General features: G+C 41.3%; 1 protein-coding gene across 2 annotated transcripts in view; it reads right to left on the bottom strand.

The window, feature by feature from the left end:
* The window catches only part of LOC115154192 (zinc finger and BTB domain-containing protein 16-A), a 165393-nt gene extending 145510 nt beyond the window's left edge, over positions 1-19883 (bottom strand). Inside the window, exons 1-2 of one of the 2 annotated variants that reach the window (XM_029700180.1) lie at positions 19752-19883; positions 10718-12066 (exon numbers count right to left, since the gene is read on the bottom strand). In XM_029700180.1, coding sequence (XP_029556040.1) covers positions 10718-11967 — 1250 coding nt within the window. In that variant the 5' untranslated portion in view covers positions 11968-12066; positions 19752-19883. The remainder of the gene's footprint in view (positions 1-10717; positions 12067-19751) is intronic. The other variant, XM_029700179.1, reaches the window with a different exon arrangement.
* Between the last annotated feature and the right edge of the window lie 1330 nt (positions 19884-21213).

Here is a 21213-nt window from a genome sequence, read left to right as displayed (position 1 = left end):
AATGAAACTCTACTTTCTTTCCCCCAATAATGTAGACTATGACAAAGCATGCACAACAAAATGAGCAACAGAAAAAAGAGCTCAAGGGCACATAAAAGCCCATCTATAAAAAGTGGTAAAATATTCATTTTAACTGGGACCACAGCTATGGGGATTGAATATAAGGCCATCTTTACCGTTGATGCTAAGGTTTGAGGCTGAAGGGCCCATCCGGTTGTTGGTGGTGGATAGGATATCAGAGGGGTATACTACAATGCAGGATCAATGAGTTAGCTAGCTAACTTAGATTAACAACCAGGAATACCACACAATTTCTTCATTACAAATGCTAAACTTAGGTGTTTGCTGAGTCAACTAGATCATTCGCCTTTGAAGCTTATCTTTAAAAAAAATGTATAGTGAACAACAATGTAAAACGTGCAACAATCTCTACATTTTTACAGTTCAAATAAGGAAATCAGTCAATTTAAATAAATTGATCAGGCCCAAATCTATGGATTTCACATGACTGGGAATACAGATATACATCTGTGAAGTTGCTGGATAATGGCAGGAACTGGAACACGCTGTCGTACACGTCGATCCAGATCATCCCAAACATGTTCAATGGGTGACATGTCTGGTGAGTATGCAGGCCATGGAAGAACTGGGACATTTTCAGCTTCCAGGAATTGTGTACAGATCCTTGCGAAATGGAGCCATGCATCATCATGCTGAAACATGAGGTGATAGCGGTGGATGAATGGCACAACAATAAGCCTCATGATCTCGTAACGGTATCTCTGTGCATTCAAATTGCCATCGACAAAATGCAAATTGTGTTTGTTGTCCATAGCTTATGCCTGCCCATACAATAACCCCACCGCCTCCACGGGGCATTCTATTCACAACATTGACATCAGCAAACCGCCCGCCACACGATGCCATACAACATCTGCCATCTGCCCGGTACATTTGAAACCGGGATTCATCAGTGAAGAGCACACTTTTTCAGCATGTCAGGGGCCATCAAAGGTGAGCAAGTCAGTTATGACGCCGAACTGAAGTCAGGTCAAGACCTTGGTGAAGACGACAAGCACACGCATGAGCTTCCCTGAGATGGTTTCTGATAGTTTGTGCAGAAATTCTTTGGTTGTGCAAAACCCCAGTTTCATCAGCTGTACGTTGGGGGCGGCTTTTGGTAGAGAAATTAACATTCAGTTCTCTGGCAACAGCTCTGATGGACATTCCTGCAGTCGGCATGCCAAACGCAAAACTTGAGACATCTGTGGCATTGTGTTGTGTGAAAGCACAAGGTGCACCTGTGTAATGATCATGCTGTTTAATGCAGTCTCTCTTATATATATATATAAGGGGGACTGATAAGGTCCCCAGGAACCCTGGGTATAAGAACACGCCGACTAAGCTCCGCTCTGCCCTCTCTATCCACCTCGACACAAGGGAGGAAATTGAATATCCGAATGTCATTGATGAAAAGGTTTCTCGATCTCAAAGACGGCCGAGGCGAAGTGGACAATCATTGATAGGGGTTCATTCATACACCATGAGGCTAGGATTTGAGAGAAATGGTGGTTAGTTATGTTTACCAGCTATATTCCGAAAGGGTTCTGGAGGGTTGTAAGTGCATTAGAAGTCAGTCATCCTCATGATAATGGGTGTTAAGTGAAAGCGATAAACCCAAGGCTATGGGCCTTTGAATCGGAAACGGTGTTGGAATATCAAGCAGAGTTCTCTTCCTTAGAGTTAGCCCCCGTATGATGCATTTGTCTAATAATCCCTCAGCCTTGCCAGCTGATTATTTTCCTATTGCGGGGGTTACTAAAATATTGCTTTAATCTTGTCTCCCTGAAGCCACAAGTAAACTCACCCAGGCTTTAAGAAATAATACATCTGAGCTTGTCAAATATGTCCCGGCTTTGGAGCAGAAAAAAAAACGTATTGTTGTTGTGGTGAGATGGAGCGTTGATTTGGCCCCTGTAGGAAACCTAGGGCAATTGAAAAACAAAACACAGCCCTTCATTTACCAATCCCTCAGTCATAAATCTCTGGGAGATATCAATACATGACTTTGGAGGGCTACTTCAAGAGATACAACACCCCCACCCCCTCCCATTTGTGGAGCCAATCCACATCACATCCAGTTGTTTTGAGGCTTTATGACAGAACCCAGGACACAGGCGAATGAATGGAGCAGGCTAAAAGTATACAGGAAATAAGCACTTACTGATGCATTCATTCAAACACACACAAAGGACCTGTGCAACTTCTGGAAACAATTAGGGCCAGTTAACTTGACCTGTTTGAACCAAATGAACTCCCGACTGAAATTTTCTTCACGTTTGTAATTGGAGATGGCAGCGACCCTGGCACAGGGCTGCTGGGATATAATTTGTAATTAGTCAACCAGAACCATCGCTCTGTGAGCTATCAACAATCAAAGCATTTGACAAGTCTTTAGAAAAACACACAAACATGTAGGTTTATCAACAGGGGAACTGCAATTTCTGTCAATTGATCAGATATAAAACATTTTTTGGGACAAAATCATGTACAGGTTTGCTGATAAACAAAAAGGGAATCAAAAAATCATATTCAATCAAATCATGACTCACAATCGATTGCTGTAAATTAACATCTGTGATAAGATGGAGATCTGCATATACAGTTGAAGTCGGAAGTTTACATACACCTTAGCCAAATACATTTACATTTAGTTTCACAATTCCTGACATTTAATCCTAGTAAAAATTCCCTGTCTTAGGTCAGTTAGAATCACCACTTTGACATGATTTGGAAAGGCTATATAAGGTTCCATAGTTGACAGTGCATGTCAGAGCAAAAACCAAGCCATGAGGTCAAAGGAATTGTCCGTAGAGGTCCAAGACAGGATTGTGTCGAGGCACAGATCTGGGGAAGTGTACCAAAAATGTCTGCAGCATTGAAGGTCCCCAAGAACACAATGGCCTAAATCATTCTTAAATGGAAGAAGTTTGGAACCACCAAGACTCTTCCTAGAGCTGGCCCCCCAGCCAAACTGAGCAATCGGAGGAAAAGGGCCTTGGTCGGGGAGGTGACCACTCAACGTCAACAAAACAAAGGAGATGATCGTGGACTTCAGGAAACAGCAGAGGGAGCACCACCCGATCCACATCAACGGAACAGCAGTGGAGAAGTTGGAAAGTTAAGTTCCTCGACATACACATCACGGACAAACTGAAATGGTCCACCCACACAGACAGAGTGGCGAAGAAGGCTCAACAGCGTCTCTTCAACCTCAGGAGGCTGAAGAAATTTGGCTTGTTGTCTAAAACCCTCAAACTTTTACAGATGCACAATTGAGAGCATCCTTTCGGGCTGCAAAACCGCCTGGTACGGCAACTGCACCACCCATAACCGCAGAGCTCTCCAGATGGTGGTGCGGTATGCACAACACATCACCGGGGGCAAACTACCTGCCCTCCATGACACCTACAGTACCAGGTGTCACAGGAAGGCCAAAAAGATCAAGGACAACAACCACCTGAGCCACTGCCTGTTCTCCCCGCTATCATCCAAAAAGCGAGGTCAGTACAGGTGCATCAAAGCTGGGACCGAGAGACTGAAAAATAACTTCTCTCTCAAGGCCATTACTGTTAAACTGGAAATCATTGGCCACTTTAATAACATTCTCTCTCGCTCTTTCTGACTGAGGCGATGGTTCACCTTCCAACAGGACAATGACCCTATGCACACAGCCAAGACAAACCAGGAGTGGCTTTGGGACAAGTCTCTCAATGTCCTTGAGTGGCCCAGCCAGAGCCCGGATTTGAACCCGATCCAACATCTCTGGAGAGACCTAAAAATAGCTGTGCAGCAACACTCCCCATCCAACCTGGCAGAGCTTGAGAGGATCTACAGAGAAGAATGAGAGAAACTCCCCAAATACAGGTGTGCCAAGCTTGTAGTGTCATATCCAAGAAGACTTGAGGCTGTAATCACTGCCAAAGGTGGTTCCAACAAAGTACTGAGTAAAGGGTCTGAATACTTATGTAAATATATTTTTGTCATTATTGGGAATTGTCTTACCCCCTCACAACACAAAACATGAGCATGTTTTACTCTATTGTTTGTATAAAAAAAAAAGAATTGTAAACAAACACTGTTACGCTTCAAATAAAAATGTTATATGTAGGGCGGAGGCTGGAAATGGTGTCGTGTAAGTTAGTGACACCATTTCAATAAAAGTACCTTGGATGAACTGGAAATGTTGTTTAAGTTAGACATTATATTCCACTTCAACCGAGGTCATTTACTGGAAATGGTATCATTCAGTTAGAGACATTCTATTCCAGAGTTTTATGCACATTGTAATAATAAATAAGAACATGGATGGGTCCACAGTTTAGCAGAGATCACCTGCTGATCTTATTTATTTTCACATATCAGAGTAGCACTGGGCCAATAAAAGCCTCGTCTAAATACAACCATCGATTTGTAGGGGCATGCCTTTCTAGACCAACCATTGATGTTTTAGTTGTTGAAGGATGGACACATCAAATGACAAGAGCGCTTTAAGCTGCATGCTTAAAAATGAAAAGTCACTCCACTGGAATGTAATTTGAGCATTACACAGAAATCACATGCTGTGAAGAAATGGGGTAAACAGTCGCTGCCGAACTAGGGACCCCACAGCTCCCAATTCAACCACTGAAAACACAGGAAGTTGTACAAGATCAGGGTACAGAGTACTACTTTTCAGCAAAACAAGCATGAGTCATCTTTAAAATATCATCCAACTCTTTTCAGTTGCATAAAAGCTTGGATCTCCAGACATGACCTGTAAACTCACCCGGGGCGCCCCCTCCCCCCCCACTCCTTGTCTCACTATAATCTTAAACAACTGGAAATGTGAGCTCTCAATCAATGCCGACACACTGTGTCAGTCCCAAATTCCAACTCCTACAAGCTTCATGGGGTGTTGGGCTGTGTGAGAGTGTCAGGCCATTAGCAGAAACAGATTGTCAGAGTGTTTCTTATGGCCTATTTCCCAACTTTAGACAAACTAGTACAGTTCCTTGACAGTTTTGGAAGTTGCGCAAATATTTCTCAGGTGCAGACAACAGCATGCTGCGTAGTCTACAACAGGAGTGCACGGTGGGATTTAAACAGCAGTGCTTGCCTGGCATGGATTTACACGCTGCACCCCCTCTTTTCAGACTTCCATCCACACCACGACTACCCCGCCCTCCAGCTCTGCTGACGAGAAGCAGAGGCCAGCCGAGCGGCCCAAAGGTTAGGCTGCAGAGGGCAGGGCCTGGGTCCTGTGCACAGCCCTCATTTCCTGGCCTGGACAGTCTGCTCCACTCATAAAGCTAATAAGACCCTCCTTGTCCCCCAGGTGGCTGGGAGCCCCGGCCTGGGACACTCCATCACTGGCCACACCGCAGGGTTCAGGGGTGTGCTGGGGTGGGTGTGAGGAGAGGGGGAGGGGGCTGCTTCCCATTAGCTGACCCCCTTCGCCAGGTGCAACTAATGGGCTCAGCCAGCGCCGCGGCAGGACGGCTCGGTAGTCACCCGGACAGGCCTGGAAGTCATCAGGGGAGAGAACCTCTGACTCGGTCACCAGCAATAGACTACTGCTTTTGTTTCAGAGATCAACAACACTTTAGCTGTTGAATTTGTAAATATTGTATTGCTATGATAGCCTACTTTAAACAATATGAATACAGATATTCAAGTATCATGTAGTATCAGCAACAAGTGAGCAGTTGCCTGGTAGCATTGCAATACAACTGCCTTAAAATGTCTACATTATTGACTTTACAAGAAAGAAACTCCTACCCAATTCTGGGTGAAAATTGACAAACATAACATCCAATGCTATTGCCAGCAGTATAATGGAAGACATTACTTATTCCCATTAAGAAATGCATTTTATTAAACAAAAATAGACAAAGATTTCAAATATGTCCAGTAAAAGGCATATTAAAATCAGTTAAACTCTTCTCAGCAATGTTTCAAAAGCAGTTGATAGACCACAAGAAGCTAATTTCACATTTACTAATTCAAATAAATGTATTTAAAATCAGGCTTAAAATTTGTTAAATCAAAATTGTGAAAAAATATCTTAGCTGAGAAAACAAACAAAATCTAATGAGTGGTAAAATCTCAAAACATTCAAATTAAAATCAAGGATATTATCCAACGAGTCATTTACAGTTGAAGTCGGAAGTTTACATACACCTTAGCCAAATACATTTAAACTCAGTTTTTCACAATTCCTGACATTTAAATCCTAGTAAAAATTCCCTGTCTTAGGTCAGTTAGGATCACCACTTTATTTTAAGAATGTGAAATGTCAGAATAATAGTAGAGAGAATGATTTTCAGCTTTTATTTCTTCTATCACATTCTCAGATGGGCAGAAGTTTACACACACTCAATAAGTATTTGGTAGCATAGCCTATAAATTGTTTAACTTCGGTCAAACGTTTCAGGTAGCCTTCCACAAGCTTCGCACAATAAGTTGGGTGAATTTTGGCCCATACCTCCTGACAGAGCGAGTGTAACTGAGTCAGGTTTGTAGGCCTCCTTGCTCGTACACGCTTTTCCAGTTCTGCCCACAAAGTTTCTATGGGGTCGAGGTCAGGGCTTTGTGATGGCCACTCCAATACCTTGACTTTGTTGTCCTAAAGCCATTTTGCCACAACTTTGGAAGTATGCTTGGGGTCATTGTCCATTTGGAAGACCCATTTACGACCAAGCTTTAACTTCCTGACTGATGTCTTGAGATATTGCTTCAATATATCCACATAATTTTCCTACCTCATGATGCCATCTATTTTGTGAAGTGCACCAGTCCCTCCTGCAGCAAAGCACCTCCACAACATGATGCTGCCACCCCCGTGCTTCACAGTTGGGATGGTGTTCTTCGGCTTGCAAGCCTCCCCCTTTTTCCTCCAAACATAACAATGGTCATTATGGCCAAACAGTCCTATTTTTGTTTCATCAGACCAGAGGACATTTCTCCAAAAAGTACGATCTTTGTCACCATGTGCAGTTGCAAACCGTAGTCTGGCTTTTTTATGGCGGTTTTGGAGCAGTGGCTTCTTCCTTGCTGAGCGGCCTTTCAGGTTATGTCGATATAGGACTCGTTTTACTGTGGATATAGATACTTTTGTACCCGTTTCCTCCAGCATCTTCACAAGGTCCTTTGCTGTTGTTCTGGGATTGATTTGCACTTTTCGCACCAAAGTACATTCATCTCTAGGAGACAGAACGCGTCTCCTTCTTGAGTGGCATGACAGCTGCGTGGTCCCATGGTGTTTATACTTGCGTACTATTGTTTGTACAGATGAACGTGCTACCTTCAGGCGTTTGGAAATTGCTCCCAAGGATGAACCAGACTTGTGGAGGTCTACAAAAAAATGTCTGAGGTCTTGGCTGATTTCTTTTGATTTTCACATGATGTCAAGCAAAGAGGCACTGGGTTTGAAGGTAGGCCTTGAAATACATCCACAGGTACACCTCCCATTGACTCAACTGAGGTCAATTAGCCTATCAGAAGCTTCTAAAGCCATGAGATCCTTTTCTGGAATTTTCCAAGCTGTTTAAAGGCACAGTTAACTTAGTGTATGTAAACTTCTGACCTACTGGAATTGTGATACAGTGAATTATAAGTGAAATAATCTGTCTGTAAACAATTGCTGGAAAAATGACTTGTGTCATGCACAAAGTAGATGTCCTAACAGACTTGTCAAAACTATAGTTTGCTAACAAGAAATTTGTGGAGTGGTTGAAAAACGAGTTAATGACTCTAACCTAAGTGTATATAAAGCTTCCCACTTCAACTGTAGTTTGTTAGCTTCAGTGCCTTCAGAAAGTTTTCACATCCTTTGGACTTTTCAACATTTTGTTGTGTTACAGGTCTACACACAATACCCCTAATGTCAAAGTGGAATTATGTTTTTAGATCTTTTTACAAATGAAAACTGAAATGGCTTGAGTCAACAAGTATTCAACCCCTTTAGTATGGCAAGCCTAAATAAGTTCAGGACTAAAAATGTGCTTAACATGTCACATAATAAGTTGCATGGACTCACTGTGTGCAATAATAGTGAGCAACATGATTTTTGAATGACTACATAATCTCTGTACCCCACACATACAGATCATTTCAAGGTCCCTCAGTCAAGCAGTGAATTTCAAACACAGATTCAACCACGAAGACCAGGGAGGTCTTCAAATGCCTCACAAAGGGCAACTATTGGAAGACAGGTAAAAAAAAGCAGACATTGAATATCCCTTTCAGCATGCTGAAGTTATTAATTACACTTTGGATTCTGTATAAATACACCCAGACACTACAAAGATAAAGCTTTGTTCCTAACTCCGTCACTGGAAAGGAAGGAAACCACAGGGATTTCTCCAAGAGGCTAATTGTGAGTTTAAAACAGTTATTGTTTAATGGCTGTGATAGGAGAAAACTGAGGATGGATAGTTGTAGTTACTCCACAATACTAACCTAAATGACAAAGTGAGAAGAAAGAAGCTGGAGAACTAACACGTGGTCTGCGGTTGTGAGGCCGGTTGGACGTACAGCCAAATTCTCTAAAATGACGTTGGAGGCGGCTTATGGTAGAGAAATTAACATTAAATTATCTAGCAACAGCTCGGGTGGACATTCTTGCATGCCAATTGCACAATCCCTCAAAACTTGAGACATCTGTGGCATTGTGTTGTGCAGTTTTGTCACATTTTAAAGTGGCCTTTTATTGTCCCCAGCACAAGATGCACCTGTGTAATGATCATGCTGTTTAATCAGTATCTTAATATGCCCCACCTGTCAGGTGGATTGATTATCTTGGCAAAGAAGAAATACACAAACAGGGAAGTAAAGAAATGTGTGCACAAAATTTGAGAGCAATATGCTTTTTGTGCATATGGACATTTTCTGGGATTTCTTTTTCAGCTCATGAAACATGGTACCAACACTTTACATGATGCGTTTATATTTTTGTTCAGTGTATATGAGTAAAAAACCAAACATATTCGAGATTTAAAAAAAGACCACCACAACTTTTGATAGGTAGATTCCAGAATTATTTAAGGTTGAAAAATGTAGGCCTATATTATATGTACGTACAGTGCCTTCCGAAAGTATTCAGACCACTTGACTTTTTCCACTGTTACGTTACAGCCTTATGCTAAAATTGATTAAATTGTCCCCTCAATCTACACACAATACCCCAAAATCATAAAGCAAAAACAGATTTTTAGAAATGTTTGCAAATTTTATTCATATCACATTTACATAAGTATTCAGACCCTTTACTCAGTACTTTGTTGAAACACCTTTGGCAGCGATTACAGCCTCAAGTCATCTTGGGTAGGACACTACAAGCTTGGTACACCTGTATTTGGGAAGTTCCTCCCATTCCTCTTTGCAGATCCTCTCAAGCTGGGCCAGGTTGGATGGGGAGCGTTGTTGCACAGCTATTTTCAGGTCTCTCCAGAGATGTTGGATCGGGTTCAGGTCCGGGCTCTGGCTGGGCCACTCAAGGACATTCAGAGACTTGTCCCAAAGCCACTTCTGGTTTGTCTTGGCTGTGTGCTTAGGGTTGTTGTCCTGTTGGAAGGTGACCCTCAGTCTGAGGTCCTGAGCAGGTTTTCATCAAGGACCTCTTGACTTTGCTCCGTTTGCCTCGATCCTTACTAGTCTACCCAGTCTCTGCCGCTGAAATACATCCCCACAACATGATGCTACCACCACCATGCTTCACCATAGGGATAGTGCCAGGTTTCCTCCAGATGTGACGCTTGGCATTCAGGCCAAAGAGTTCAATCTTGGTTTTATCAGACCAGAATCTTGTCCTTTAGGTGTCTTTTGGCAAACTCCAAGCAGGCTGTCATGTGCCTTTTACTGAGTGGCTTCTGTCTGGCCACTCTACCATAAAAGCCTGATTGGTGGAGTGCTGCAGAGATGCTTGTCCGTCTGGAAGGTTCTCCCATATCCACAGAGGAACTCCAGAGCGCTGTCAGAGTAACCATTGGGTTCTTGGTCACCTCTCTGACCAAGGCCCTTCTCCCCCAATTGCTCAGTTTGGCCACACGGCCAGCTCTAAGAAATGGAGGCCACTGTGTTCTTGGGGACCTTCAATGCAGCAGACATTTTTGGTACCCTTCCCCAGATCTGTGCCTCGACACAATCCTGTCTCGGAGCTCTACGGACAATTCCTTCGACCTCATGGCTTGATTTTTGCTCTGACATGCAGTGTCAACTGTGAAACCTTATATCGGACAGGTGTATGCCTTTCCAAATCACGTCCAATCAATTGAATTGACCTCAATTTCGAGTCTGAAAGCAAAGGGTGTGAATATTTATGTAAATAAGGTATCTGGTTTTTATTTGTAATACATTTGCAAAAATGTCTAAAACCTGTTTTCGCTTTGTCATTATGCGGTATTGTGTATAGATTGCTGAGAGAAAAACAAAATATATTTAATCAATTTTAGAATAAGGCTGTAACATACCAAAATGTGGAAAAAGTCAAGGGGTCTGAATACTTTCCCAAGGCACTGTATATCAGCACACTTAAATTAAGTTATTGTACAGAGATTACTTAAAATAGCATTTTAATGTTGATTTAAAGAAAGATTGATCTTTGCCAAAATCTATAAGTTTACAAATGTTAATGGAACAAACCCAGTGACATGAAGTACAACAAAGTTGAGCTTACCTATGTTGCTCCACAGCTTCGTTGTCTGGTAGCTCTGCGCCACACACGTTGCAGCGTTCATGCTGGTTCCTACCGTCTGGCTTCATACCTGCAGCCAGCTCCCCCAACTTGTTGAAGAACTCCCTCTGAATGAAGCTCTGGGGCAGAAGTCCCCCATAGGCACTGAAGTCCATGGACATGGCCAGGGCAGGGGACATATGGAGAGAAGAGGCCATGGAGGCCGGCATGGATAGCATGGCCTCATTTTTATGATTGGTAGGCAGCGAGTACAAGGAGGCCAGGTGTTTCTCGGTCATGCCTGTCATACCCGCCATGGCTTCCAGACCCATTTGGCCGCCATCTGCTTGGGAGTCGCCCATGCCATCCTCCCGGACGTAGTGCAGCTGGCGGGCGCTTGTGATCACACTACTCCTGGTTGGGGTCCCGGGGCCATCACGGTTCTTGTCCAACTCGCCGCTCCTTTTGCCATTGCTGGAGGCACTGGACTCCATGGTTCTGGGGCTCACGTGGCCTCCGCCTTCATCCACTTGCATCATCTCCGTCTTGATCTCGGTCATCAATTGGTGGTGGGAGTTTCCTTGAGTCAGGTGCTCGCCCCCAAAGCCCTGCTGCAGGAGGGACTGGCCTATGCTCATCAGGCTGTCCACGGCAGCTTTGGTTGGGCTCATGGTGGAGAGCCCGAAGGATGTGGAGACGGAGGGGCTCTGGTCCACCATGCTGGCCAGGGCCGAGGCTTGCTGGACGGCTGAATGGTAGCTCCCCTCCATGGAATGCTTCTTGGCGTTCTTCCCTCCTTGCCTGCCCTTGCGCTCATCATCTTCCTCCGTGCCTTCATCGTTCATGTTGACCTCTGTGTCGTTGTCGTCTGAGGACTGGATTGTCTCCAGGATCTTGAGGCATTGCTCCTCCAAGTACTCAATTTCTAGGATCTCTGCTGCGTACAGTAGGTCGTCCAGGTCTTCCACTTTGGCCTGGAGTGTGGCAGTGTAGGCATACTCCAGTATCTGCTGGAAGGTCTTTGGTGAAAGAAAGTCCAGGGTGTAATGCTGGCTGTTGCGGTGAAACAGGATCTCAAACATCTTGCTGGTGCAGGCCAGCACGGTCCGGTGAGCATGGAACTCCTGGCTGTCCACCATGATGACCACGTCGCAGAGGGTTCCTGCCAGACGCATCTGGTTGGCCTTCTTCAGCAGGGCCGTGGGGTGGTTAGGGTTCTGGAGCTGGATCATACCCATTTTAGTCAAATCCATAACGTCGCTGAGATCCGCCAGGCCAACTCATGAGGCTTGCTTTCACTCCTCAGCAGTTTGTTCACTTACCGGTATCTTTGTAAACAAGATAAAGTCAATCTGGAGAGAATGGATAGAGAAAAAGAAAAAGCACAGAATATTTTAGGAAATACTGTACTTCAAAAATATATCTAAATAATTGTTGACTTCTTAACTAGATACCATACTTTTTCTAAGTCCAATAAACTTTTAATAACTGTTGAATATAAGAACGGACCAATATATAAACCTACACTTTAGATAAAAAAATCCAAACATAGTTCTGCAGTGTTTAGTTAAAATAATAAATTGCTGTTGTATTAATTAATGCAGTTTATTAGAAAAGCCATTTCAAACCATAATTGTTACAGTTGAAGTCGGAAGTTTACATAAACCTTAGCCAAATACATTTAAACTCAGTTTTTCACAATTCCTGACATTTAATCCTAGTAAAAATTCCCTGTCTTAGGTCAGTTAGAATCACCACTTTGTTTTAAGAATGTGAAATGTCAGAATAATAGCAGCGAGAATGATTTTCAGCTTTTATTTCCTTCATCACATTCCCAGTGGGTAAGAAGTTTACATGCTACCAAATACTACTTGAGTGTATTTTCTTTAAATTATTTAACTTGGGTCAAACGTTTCTGGTAGCCTTCCACAAGCTTCCCTCAATAAGTTGGGTGAATTTTGGCCCATTCCTCCTGACAGAGCTGGTGTAACTGAGTCAGGTTTGTAGGCCTCCTTGCTCGTACACATGCTTTTTCAGTTCTGCCCACAAATGTTCTATAGTATTGAGGTCAGGGATTTATGATGGCTACTCCAATACCTTGACTTTGTTGTCCTTGAGCCATTTTGACACAACTTCGGAAGTATGCTTGGGGTCATTGTCCATTTGGAAGACCCATTTGCGACCAAGCTTTAACTTCCTGACTGATGTCTTGAGATGTCGCTTCCATATATCCACATAATTTTCCTCCCTCATGATGCCATCTATTTTGTGAAGTGCACCAGTCCCTCCTGCAGCAAAGCACCCCCACAACATGATGCTGCCACCCGTATGCTTCACAGTTGGGATGCTTCACAGTTGGGATGGTGTTCTTCGGCTTGCAAGCCTCCCCCTTTTTCCTCCAAACATAACAATGGTCATTATGGCCAAACAGTTCTATTTTTGTTTCATCAGACCAGAGGACATTTCTCAAAAAAGTACAATCTTTGTCCCCATGTGCAGTTGCAAACCATAGTCTAGAGGTTATGTCGATGTAGGACTCATTTTACTGTGGATATAGATACTTTTGTACCCGTTTTCTCCAGCATCCTCACAAGGTCCTTTGCTGTTGTTCTGGGATTGATTTGCACATTTCGCACCAAAGTACATTCATCTCTAGGAGAAAGAACGTGTCTCCTTCCTGAGTGGTATGACGGCTGCGTGGTCCCATGGTGTTTATACTTGCGTACTATTGTTTGTACAGATGAACGTGGTACCTTCAGGCATTTGGAAATTGCTCCCAAGGATGAACCAGACTGGCGGAGGTCTACGATTTTTTTTCTGATTTTCCCATGATGTCAAGCAAAGAGGCACTGAGTTTGAAGGTAGGCCTTGAAATACATCCACAGGTACACCTCCAATTGACTCAAATTATGTCAATTAGCCTATCAGAACCTTCTAAAGCCATTACTTTTTCTGGAATTTTCCAAGCTGCTTAAAAGCACAGTCAACTTAGTGTATGTAAACTTCTGACCTACTGGAATTGTGATACAGTGAATTATAAGTGAAATAATCTGTTTGCAAACAATTGTTGGAAAAATTACTTGTGTCATGCACAAAGTAGATGTTCTAACCAACTTGCCAAAACCATAGTTTGTTAACAAGAAATTTGTGGAGTGGTTGAAAAACGAGTTTTAATGACTCCAACCTAAGTGTATGCAAACTTCCGACTTCAACTGTACTTGGCTTGTATTTCAATTAGATAAAAGCCTAGCAATTTATCTTTATTTTCTGGGCATGTTAAATTCAATTGTTCTCATTCAAATGGACTATACAATAACACGGGACACTTCATAAAAAAAGGGGGAAAAATTATATGAACATGACATTGAGCTGTTCTTTACATAAGAAATACAACTATGGACACAAACAACCCTGCTAGGATTGTAAAAATGTCATGCAAAAACATCCTACTTAAAATGGGTGAACATAGAGCAAATTATCAATTGATAAATAAAGAAATTAAAAGCCAAGCAGACCTAATAACCCACAGATATTCGTCATTAAAGTAACTAATTTTTATTTTTTTGAATCACATATTTTGCCCCTCAATTTATAGTTATCTGACAGGTAGAAGCACATGAACAGCGACAAATAAGGACCCTTGAGAACCTTGCAACACCCTAGTCTTTGTTAGAACGCGTTGGTGCTTCACAAAGACCATCAACACCCATTCTGAAATTAAATGGCATCTTATTCAGTATTCTCATCACAGAGAGGAGCAGTGAGCCGAGGAGGGAGCGAGCAGCGAGCGGCTGCCAGGAATAGTTGGAACAGAGGATGTCGCAAAAGCACAAACACCATGCAGCACCAACAAGATTATATCAAATCAAATTTTATTGGTCACATACACATGGTTAGCAGATGTTAATGTGAGTGTAGCGAAATGCTTGTATTGTATGTACATATGCCAAAAATGCAGGTTTATACATGGACAGAATAGTTTCCATCACTGCTTTTACTTGGTTTGGAAGAGTGAGATCAGATGCATACTACAGGCGGGAAGTAGGCTAGGCTATGTGATCAATGACTTGAACACACATTGGCCCTGTACAGAGCCTTCAGAAATTATTCACATTCCTTGACTGTTACAAAATGGGATTAAAATGGATTAGCCTTTTTTTGTCAACAATCTACACAAAACACTCTCATGTCAAAGTGGAAGACAAATTTGAACATTTGTAAAAAATAAAAAGTATGGAAAATAAAACAAATATATGTTGACTAGATAAGTATTCAACCGCGAGTCAATACATGTTAGAATCACCTTTGGCAGTGATTACAGCTGTGAGTATTTCTGGATAAGTGTAAGAGCTTTGCACACCTGTATTGTGCAAGATTTGCCTATTATTGTTTTTAAAATTCTTCAAGCTCTGTCGAATTGGTTGATGATCATTGCTAGACAGCCATTTTACAGTATTGCCTTAGATTTTCAGCAGATTTAAGTCAGAACTAACTCGGCCACTCAGGATCATTCACTAGCTACATTTCCATTAACTTGTCCAGTGATTGTTAGTTTGTCGACATTTAGAAAGTTTGATTAAAAAAATTGCCTGCAAGGGTGCATTTCCATTTAACTATCATGTTGATGAAAACAGCTGGACGTAATGATGTCACAGTGTGTTAAATCAAAATGGTTGAAGTGTTTGCATTACCCATTTAGGCAAATTGCACGTTAATAAATTGGCCTGTATTCCCTCACACCTATCGGTTTCATCGCTCAGGTAGCCCGCTAAAGCCAGCATAGATAGAATGCAATCATTTACTATTATTTGCCATATCCTAATAATTCTCATGTGCCAACGTATCTTTACGGTCCGTGCAACGGTGAAACTTGTACTCCTGTTGATCTGAAATAATTGGATGGGGAAACTTGCCAGCCAACCAGAAAAGCAAGGCGAAGCAATTCAGGCATTTTTGAAAGTCAGGACAATCTTTGTTTTGCAAAGAAAATCATTTATAGTTCAAAAATATATATTTTTTTCAAGACGTACACATTTAGAATGAAATGTGGAATGGAGCTTTATAGTTATGTGGTGAAATCACGTGCCCTGGATACCTTCAAAATTATTCTGCAATCATAATGTATTATGAAGACAGTTTCCTTCATAATTTATTGCAATAAATTAAGTTTGACAGAAGGAAAATCCACCCGTCGAATGGATAAACATTTTGTTGATCTTTAGAAAAATGTTCTTTATGTCTCCTGTATCTGCCGTTTCCATTACATATGTCACTTTTTTTGTTGTTGCAACATTGTTTTGTCAAATAAATGGAAACCTGCCTTCTGGGTTAATGGAAACCTTGGTAAGCTTGGTCTTCTTGGTAATCCACTCATGGAGATATGGCCTTGTGTTTTAGGTCATCATCCTGCTGAAAGATGAATTGATCTCCCAGTGTCTGGTGGAAAGCAGACAACCAGATTTTCTTCTGGGAAGTGCTTAGCTCCAGTGTTTCTTTTTTTTATCCTGAAAAACTCTGCAGTCCTTAATGATTACAAGCATACCCATAACATGATGGGTAGCACTTTGTGACATTGGCTGATGTAAAAAGGGCTTTATAAATACATTTGATTTATGCAGCCATCATAATGCTTGAAAATATGGAATGTAGTACTCAGTAATGTGTTGTATTTTCCCAAAACATAAAATTTTGTATTCAGGACAAAAAAGTGTCCTGAATGTTTCCCAAATGTTTTACATTAGTGCCTTGTTGCAAACAGGATGCATGTTTTTTACATTTTTCTATTCTGTTCAGGCTTCCTTCTTTTCACTGTCAATTAGATTAGTATTGTGTTGATCCATCCTTAGTGTGCTCCTGTCATAGCCATTGAACTATGGGACTGTTTTAAAGTCACCATTGGCCTCATGGTGAAATCCATGAGTGGTTTCCTTTCTCTCCGGCAACTGCATTAGGAAGGACGCCTGTATCTTTGTAGTAACTGGGTGTATTGATACACCATCCAAAGTGTAATTAATAACTCCACCATGCTCAAAGGGATATTCAATGTCTGTTTTTTGTTGTTGTTTTTTTTTACCCATCTGCCAATAGGTGCCCTTCTTTGTGAGGCATTGGAAAACCCTGATATTAGTGGTTGAATCTGTGTTTGAAATTCACTGCTCGACTGAGGGTCCTTACGGATAATTGTATGCGTGGGCTACAGAGATGAGGTTGTCATTCAAAAATCATGTTAAACACTATTATTGCAACTTATTATGTGACTTGTTAAGCACATTTTTACTACTGAACTTATTTAGGCTTGCCATAACAAAAGGGTTGAATACTTATGGACTCAAGACATTTCAGCTTTTGATTTTTTATTAATTTGTAATCATTTGAAAAAACATACTTTGACATGATGCGTGTTGGCCAGTGATAAAAAAATCTCAATTTAATCCATTTTAAATTCAGGCTGTACCAGAAACAAAATGTGGAAAAGGTCAAGGGGTAGGACTACTTTCTGAAGGCACTGTATGTATCATTGCCCACTCACAAAAGACAACACCTCAAGAATAATAACCTATAAGTTAATAATACTAAATGATCATAATATATTCCTGACTGTTGATATTGTTATTATCACTATTAACGTAAATGTTATTTTAGTAACCTTTTACAATGAATATGATTATGTATAATGATTTTAGGCAAATCCTTTTATAATTTAACAAATTAGAAATATTCCATTATAAAATCAGTAAACATACAAATGTAGGCTACATATATTTAAATGTTCCCCGAAATGAGATTGATAAAGAGCAGATAAAAAATATATTAATTCATGCCTTAATTTTGCATCCACATTTCCTAAACAGTTATACGAGGTTAGCAATACCTTGGCTCATTAGAGTGGCTCTCACAAAAAAAGTCAACAGTTGGCAGTCATCAGATATATTGTTGAGCAGTTAATCAAGGCTGTATAAATCTGGTATTGATGAGACTGTATATTAGAAGTGGCTGTCCAACAAATAATGTGGTGGCGTAAAAAAAAAACATTTTCTTTAAGACACAAATACCAATTTAGCTCTAATTTATGACCTAGTAAGTAGGTCAATGTCTGTAGCGCGGCATAATATGGTTAGGCTGCGTTTAGACAGGCAGCCCAATTCTGATATTTTTTTCACTAATTGGTCTTTTGACCAATCAGATTAGCTCTGAAAAAGATCTGATGTGAAAAGGTCTGGGGTGTATTCATTACGTCAATTATGTTGCAAAAACTTTTCTTTTACGTCAAAAAGAAAACGTTTTGTAACGAAAACAAGAGTTTCTATTGGACAAATTCAGGTAGGTCCTTACCTGTTTCGTTCCCTTTGTTCTGTTTGCTTCCATTTGGTTCTTAAACTGTAAAACGGTTTCCGTTGCAGGACGTAATGAATATACCCCTGATGTGATGGTCAAAAGACCAATTAGTGGAAAAATATCAAAATTGCGCTGCCTGTGTAAACGCAGCCTAAGTGTCCCAGGTTTACCATATGAAACAATCGAAAGTTGTCTAATGAGGATCAGTAATGTAAAGCCCAGAAAACGTATTCATTAAACCGACTCTGTTGCAAAACGTTTCTTAAACGGAGGGAAACAGAACAAAACGGAGAGGGACCTACCTGAATTTCTCCAACTCGTTTTAGTTGGAAAACGTTCCGTTTCGCAACTGTTTGGACTAATGATTACACCCCAGGTTTGAGACAGTGCGTTAATGTCATCAAATAATTTAACGGAATCGTGTGATACGTGCAGAAGACACCATTCGAAGGATGAATTATTCGTTTCTGTCAAAATGCTGTATTGAGCGCATATCAACGTCAACATAATGCAATCAGATCGAGAATCCTCTAAAGACCAACTGTAGCCAGTCAGCTGTCTGTCCAAGGCGCGCATCTCTTTAATGTAGTCTATACTCAAATGAGTCCTGATGTATAAAGCCGAAACAATAAAAACCTATGCTCGTGGAAATTGTGTCTAGACACATTTTGCTCAATAACAAACAGTACTCACACTTATCTCAGCTGAGTCTACTAAAGTAACGTTACATACGGGCGAATGAGACACAAATACATGATCTCAGCGGGGACTGGTTGCAACAATGATTAAATTCACTAGCTTGCTATTCTGATTAACACACAGGTGGAATCGTCTGAAGTGATATCATTGAAGTGCTATCGTTGCAGTTGATAGCGTTTTAATTGGACATGTCATGCTCGAGCTTGGAAGAGCGATATAACCCATATCGATAGCAATTCAATTCTCCATTCCATCTATAAAAACAATTATACAAAATGATTTGCATCAAGAGAAGGCAACGTGATTACGAATCAAGGAATTAGCAGCAGTCTATCAGTTTACTATGCGGGTCTCTACTGTACAATGTAGTCTACATCAGCTAAAATAGATGGACACATTTCAGACTATTGCCCCTGTGTTCGTGATGATTTGTGATCACCGCTGCACGAGCACCTCAAGTGCGTCATTATTCGTTTTTTAAACTTCCAGGAAAATAACAGCGGCATGAGGTATCAGCGTATACTGTATTCTCATTTCAACAGGAACACACAATTCTCAGAATAAACCACATGGAAGAACGTCACACTGTCTGATTTGCAATGTAGCCTAAACCCAGACCTCACGTTCTCGTGCTGCGATCTCCCGAATACGTTAAAAGACGGTTACGTCAACCTAACATCTTTACATGCCCAATGTTGTGTTCATGTTAACTTCAACACCTTTCATGCGCTCAGACTTGTGGCTTCATCTGACACCCAAACACTTTCAATTTAAAACACTTCAGCGCACACAGAAATTGATATTTGAACTTTGCTTGCCACACTGTTGCGCCGCAACTCCCTATAGGCTACTGTAACTTCATGTGGGTTTAAAATGATGATAACAAACATACTATTAATGCATTCATAATGCGAGAGTACACAGGCAAACAACAACTGTAAGCATGCAGAAAAGCGGGTCTGTCACTGTAACACGAAAGCTGCGCACCCATATCAGTACTCACCTAAGTTGCACGTTTTGATTCCGAATGTGTGGTTATTGGGCTACAGCATAGTAATGCAGTTCACAGTACCCGCTCTCACACGCACTAACTCCTCTCTTCTTTCGTGTTAGCAAATCAACACAACGGTGACGTCAACGCACCGAGTCACTCTTCTTTCCCTTGAATCCATGCAAACACTGCGAAAGTGAGACACCTAGGGGGCTGCCGAATGTTTAAAGAGATGATCTGATACTTTTGTATACTTTTAGCCAGAAGTTCTGAAAGTAACACTCACAATCCAAAAGTGGTCCCCGAAATTTGCATGTTCATGTGCACCTCTGCCATTTGCACAAGTGTCCCGAAGCTTAGGGAGTGAAAATTATTGCGGGTGAAGGGGCTAATTAGACCCTCAGATAGCCACTTCTACCAAGCCAGCAAGGCTGCAGGCTTCAGAACATCCAGACACATACTGCAATATGTTTGGAGTTCGCACAATTTAATACAAACAATGGATCTGTGTGCCTAATTATATGTCACCTGCATTTTTTTTACGTATGATTTCGAGACTTGACACATATAACAGATGAAATATCTCCCAAATTAAATGTTTAACTGTTACTGAGGTTTATATACTGTAAAACTACAGGGGGATTTGTTAATTAGAATATCATGTTTGTTTTATTATTTAAAAGTGGAACATGAATTGCATAATTCAAGACAGGAGTGTGTCGTGCAGTTTGCGGGTTTATTGATCCCATTGCCACTCTCTGGAAGTCACCCAGAGTTTCATCAGCAACATGTGACGAGCGAGGTTGGTAGGGTAGAGGGTGTGGTTTGGGATACAAAGACACGCTCTCTTTGCTGTGTCCACTGAGCCATTGGGCCTGCCCTGCAACCTCATTGGTTAATGCTGGGCAGGCCTTTTGCTGGCTGTCACTCAAATACCAGGGGCTGAAGCTCATTGGCTCAAACTCAAATCGCTAAGGAGTTGGCCCATGTGGGGGGAAATGTAGGAAAAATGGTGTGGTACAGCGTCAAGAAAACAATTCTGCATGTACGAACTACACATTGACACTCCAGCCCAAAGTGGGAGGTTTTAAAAATACTTTCTTCTTGTAGTTTTTTTCTTATCCCACATAGTAAGAAAAACTAACAAGAAAGATGCCTAATATTGAAGATAATTGTCCAAGAAAGTTTTTGAATAACACATAAAAAAAGATAACAGATTAATATGCTACTTTAAAAATAGATAATAAAACAAATCCCCATATTTAGGCCTACTCTATCACTTATCAAAATATAGCCTAACATTTATAGGGCTTTTATTTTGCCCCACCAGTGTCACTTGGCTTCATGTTGTTTTTTTCCAACTTATTTGCTTGTAGCCAACAGGCGTTGAGCTGTGTACAGTAGGCCTATTGGGAGGTAGGAGGTATATGCTACTGCAGTGATTTAGGCAATCACTGAACTGATCATTTAGCTC

The sequence above is a fragment of the Salmo trutta genome, chromosome 19 (assembly GCF_901001165.1).
Source record: "Salmo trutta chromosome 19, fSalTru1.1, whole genome shotgun sequence".
NCBI lineage: Eukaryota > Metazoa > Chordata > Actinopteri > Salmoniformes > Salmonidae > Salmo > Salmo trutta.
The sequence above is the reverse complement of the archived record's forward strand: the minus strand, read 5'-3'. Positions and strand labels throughout refer to the sequence as shown.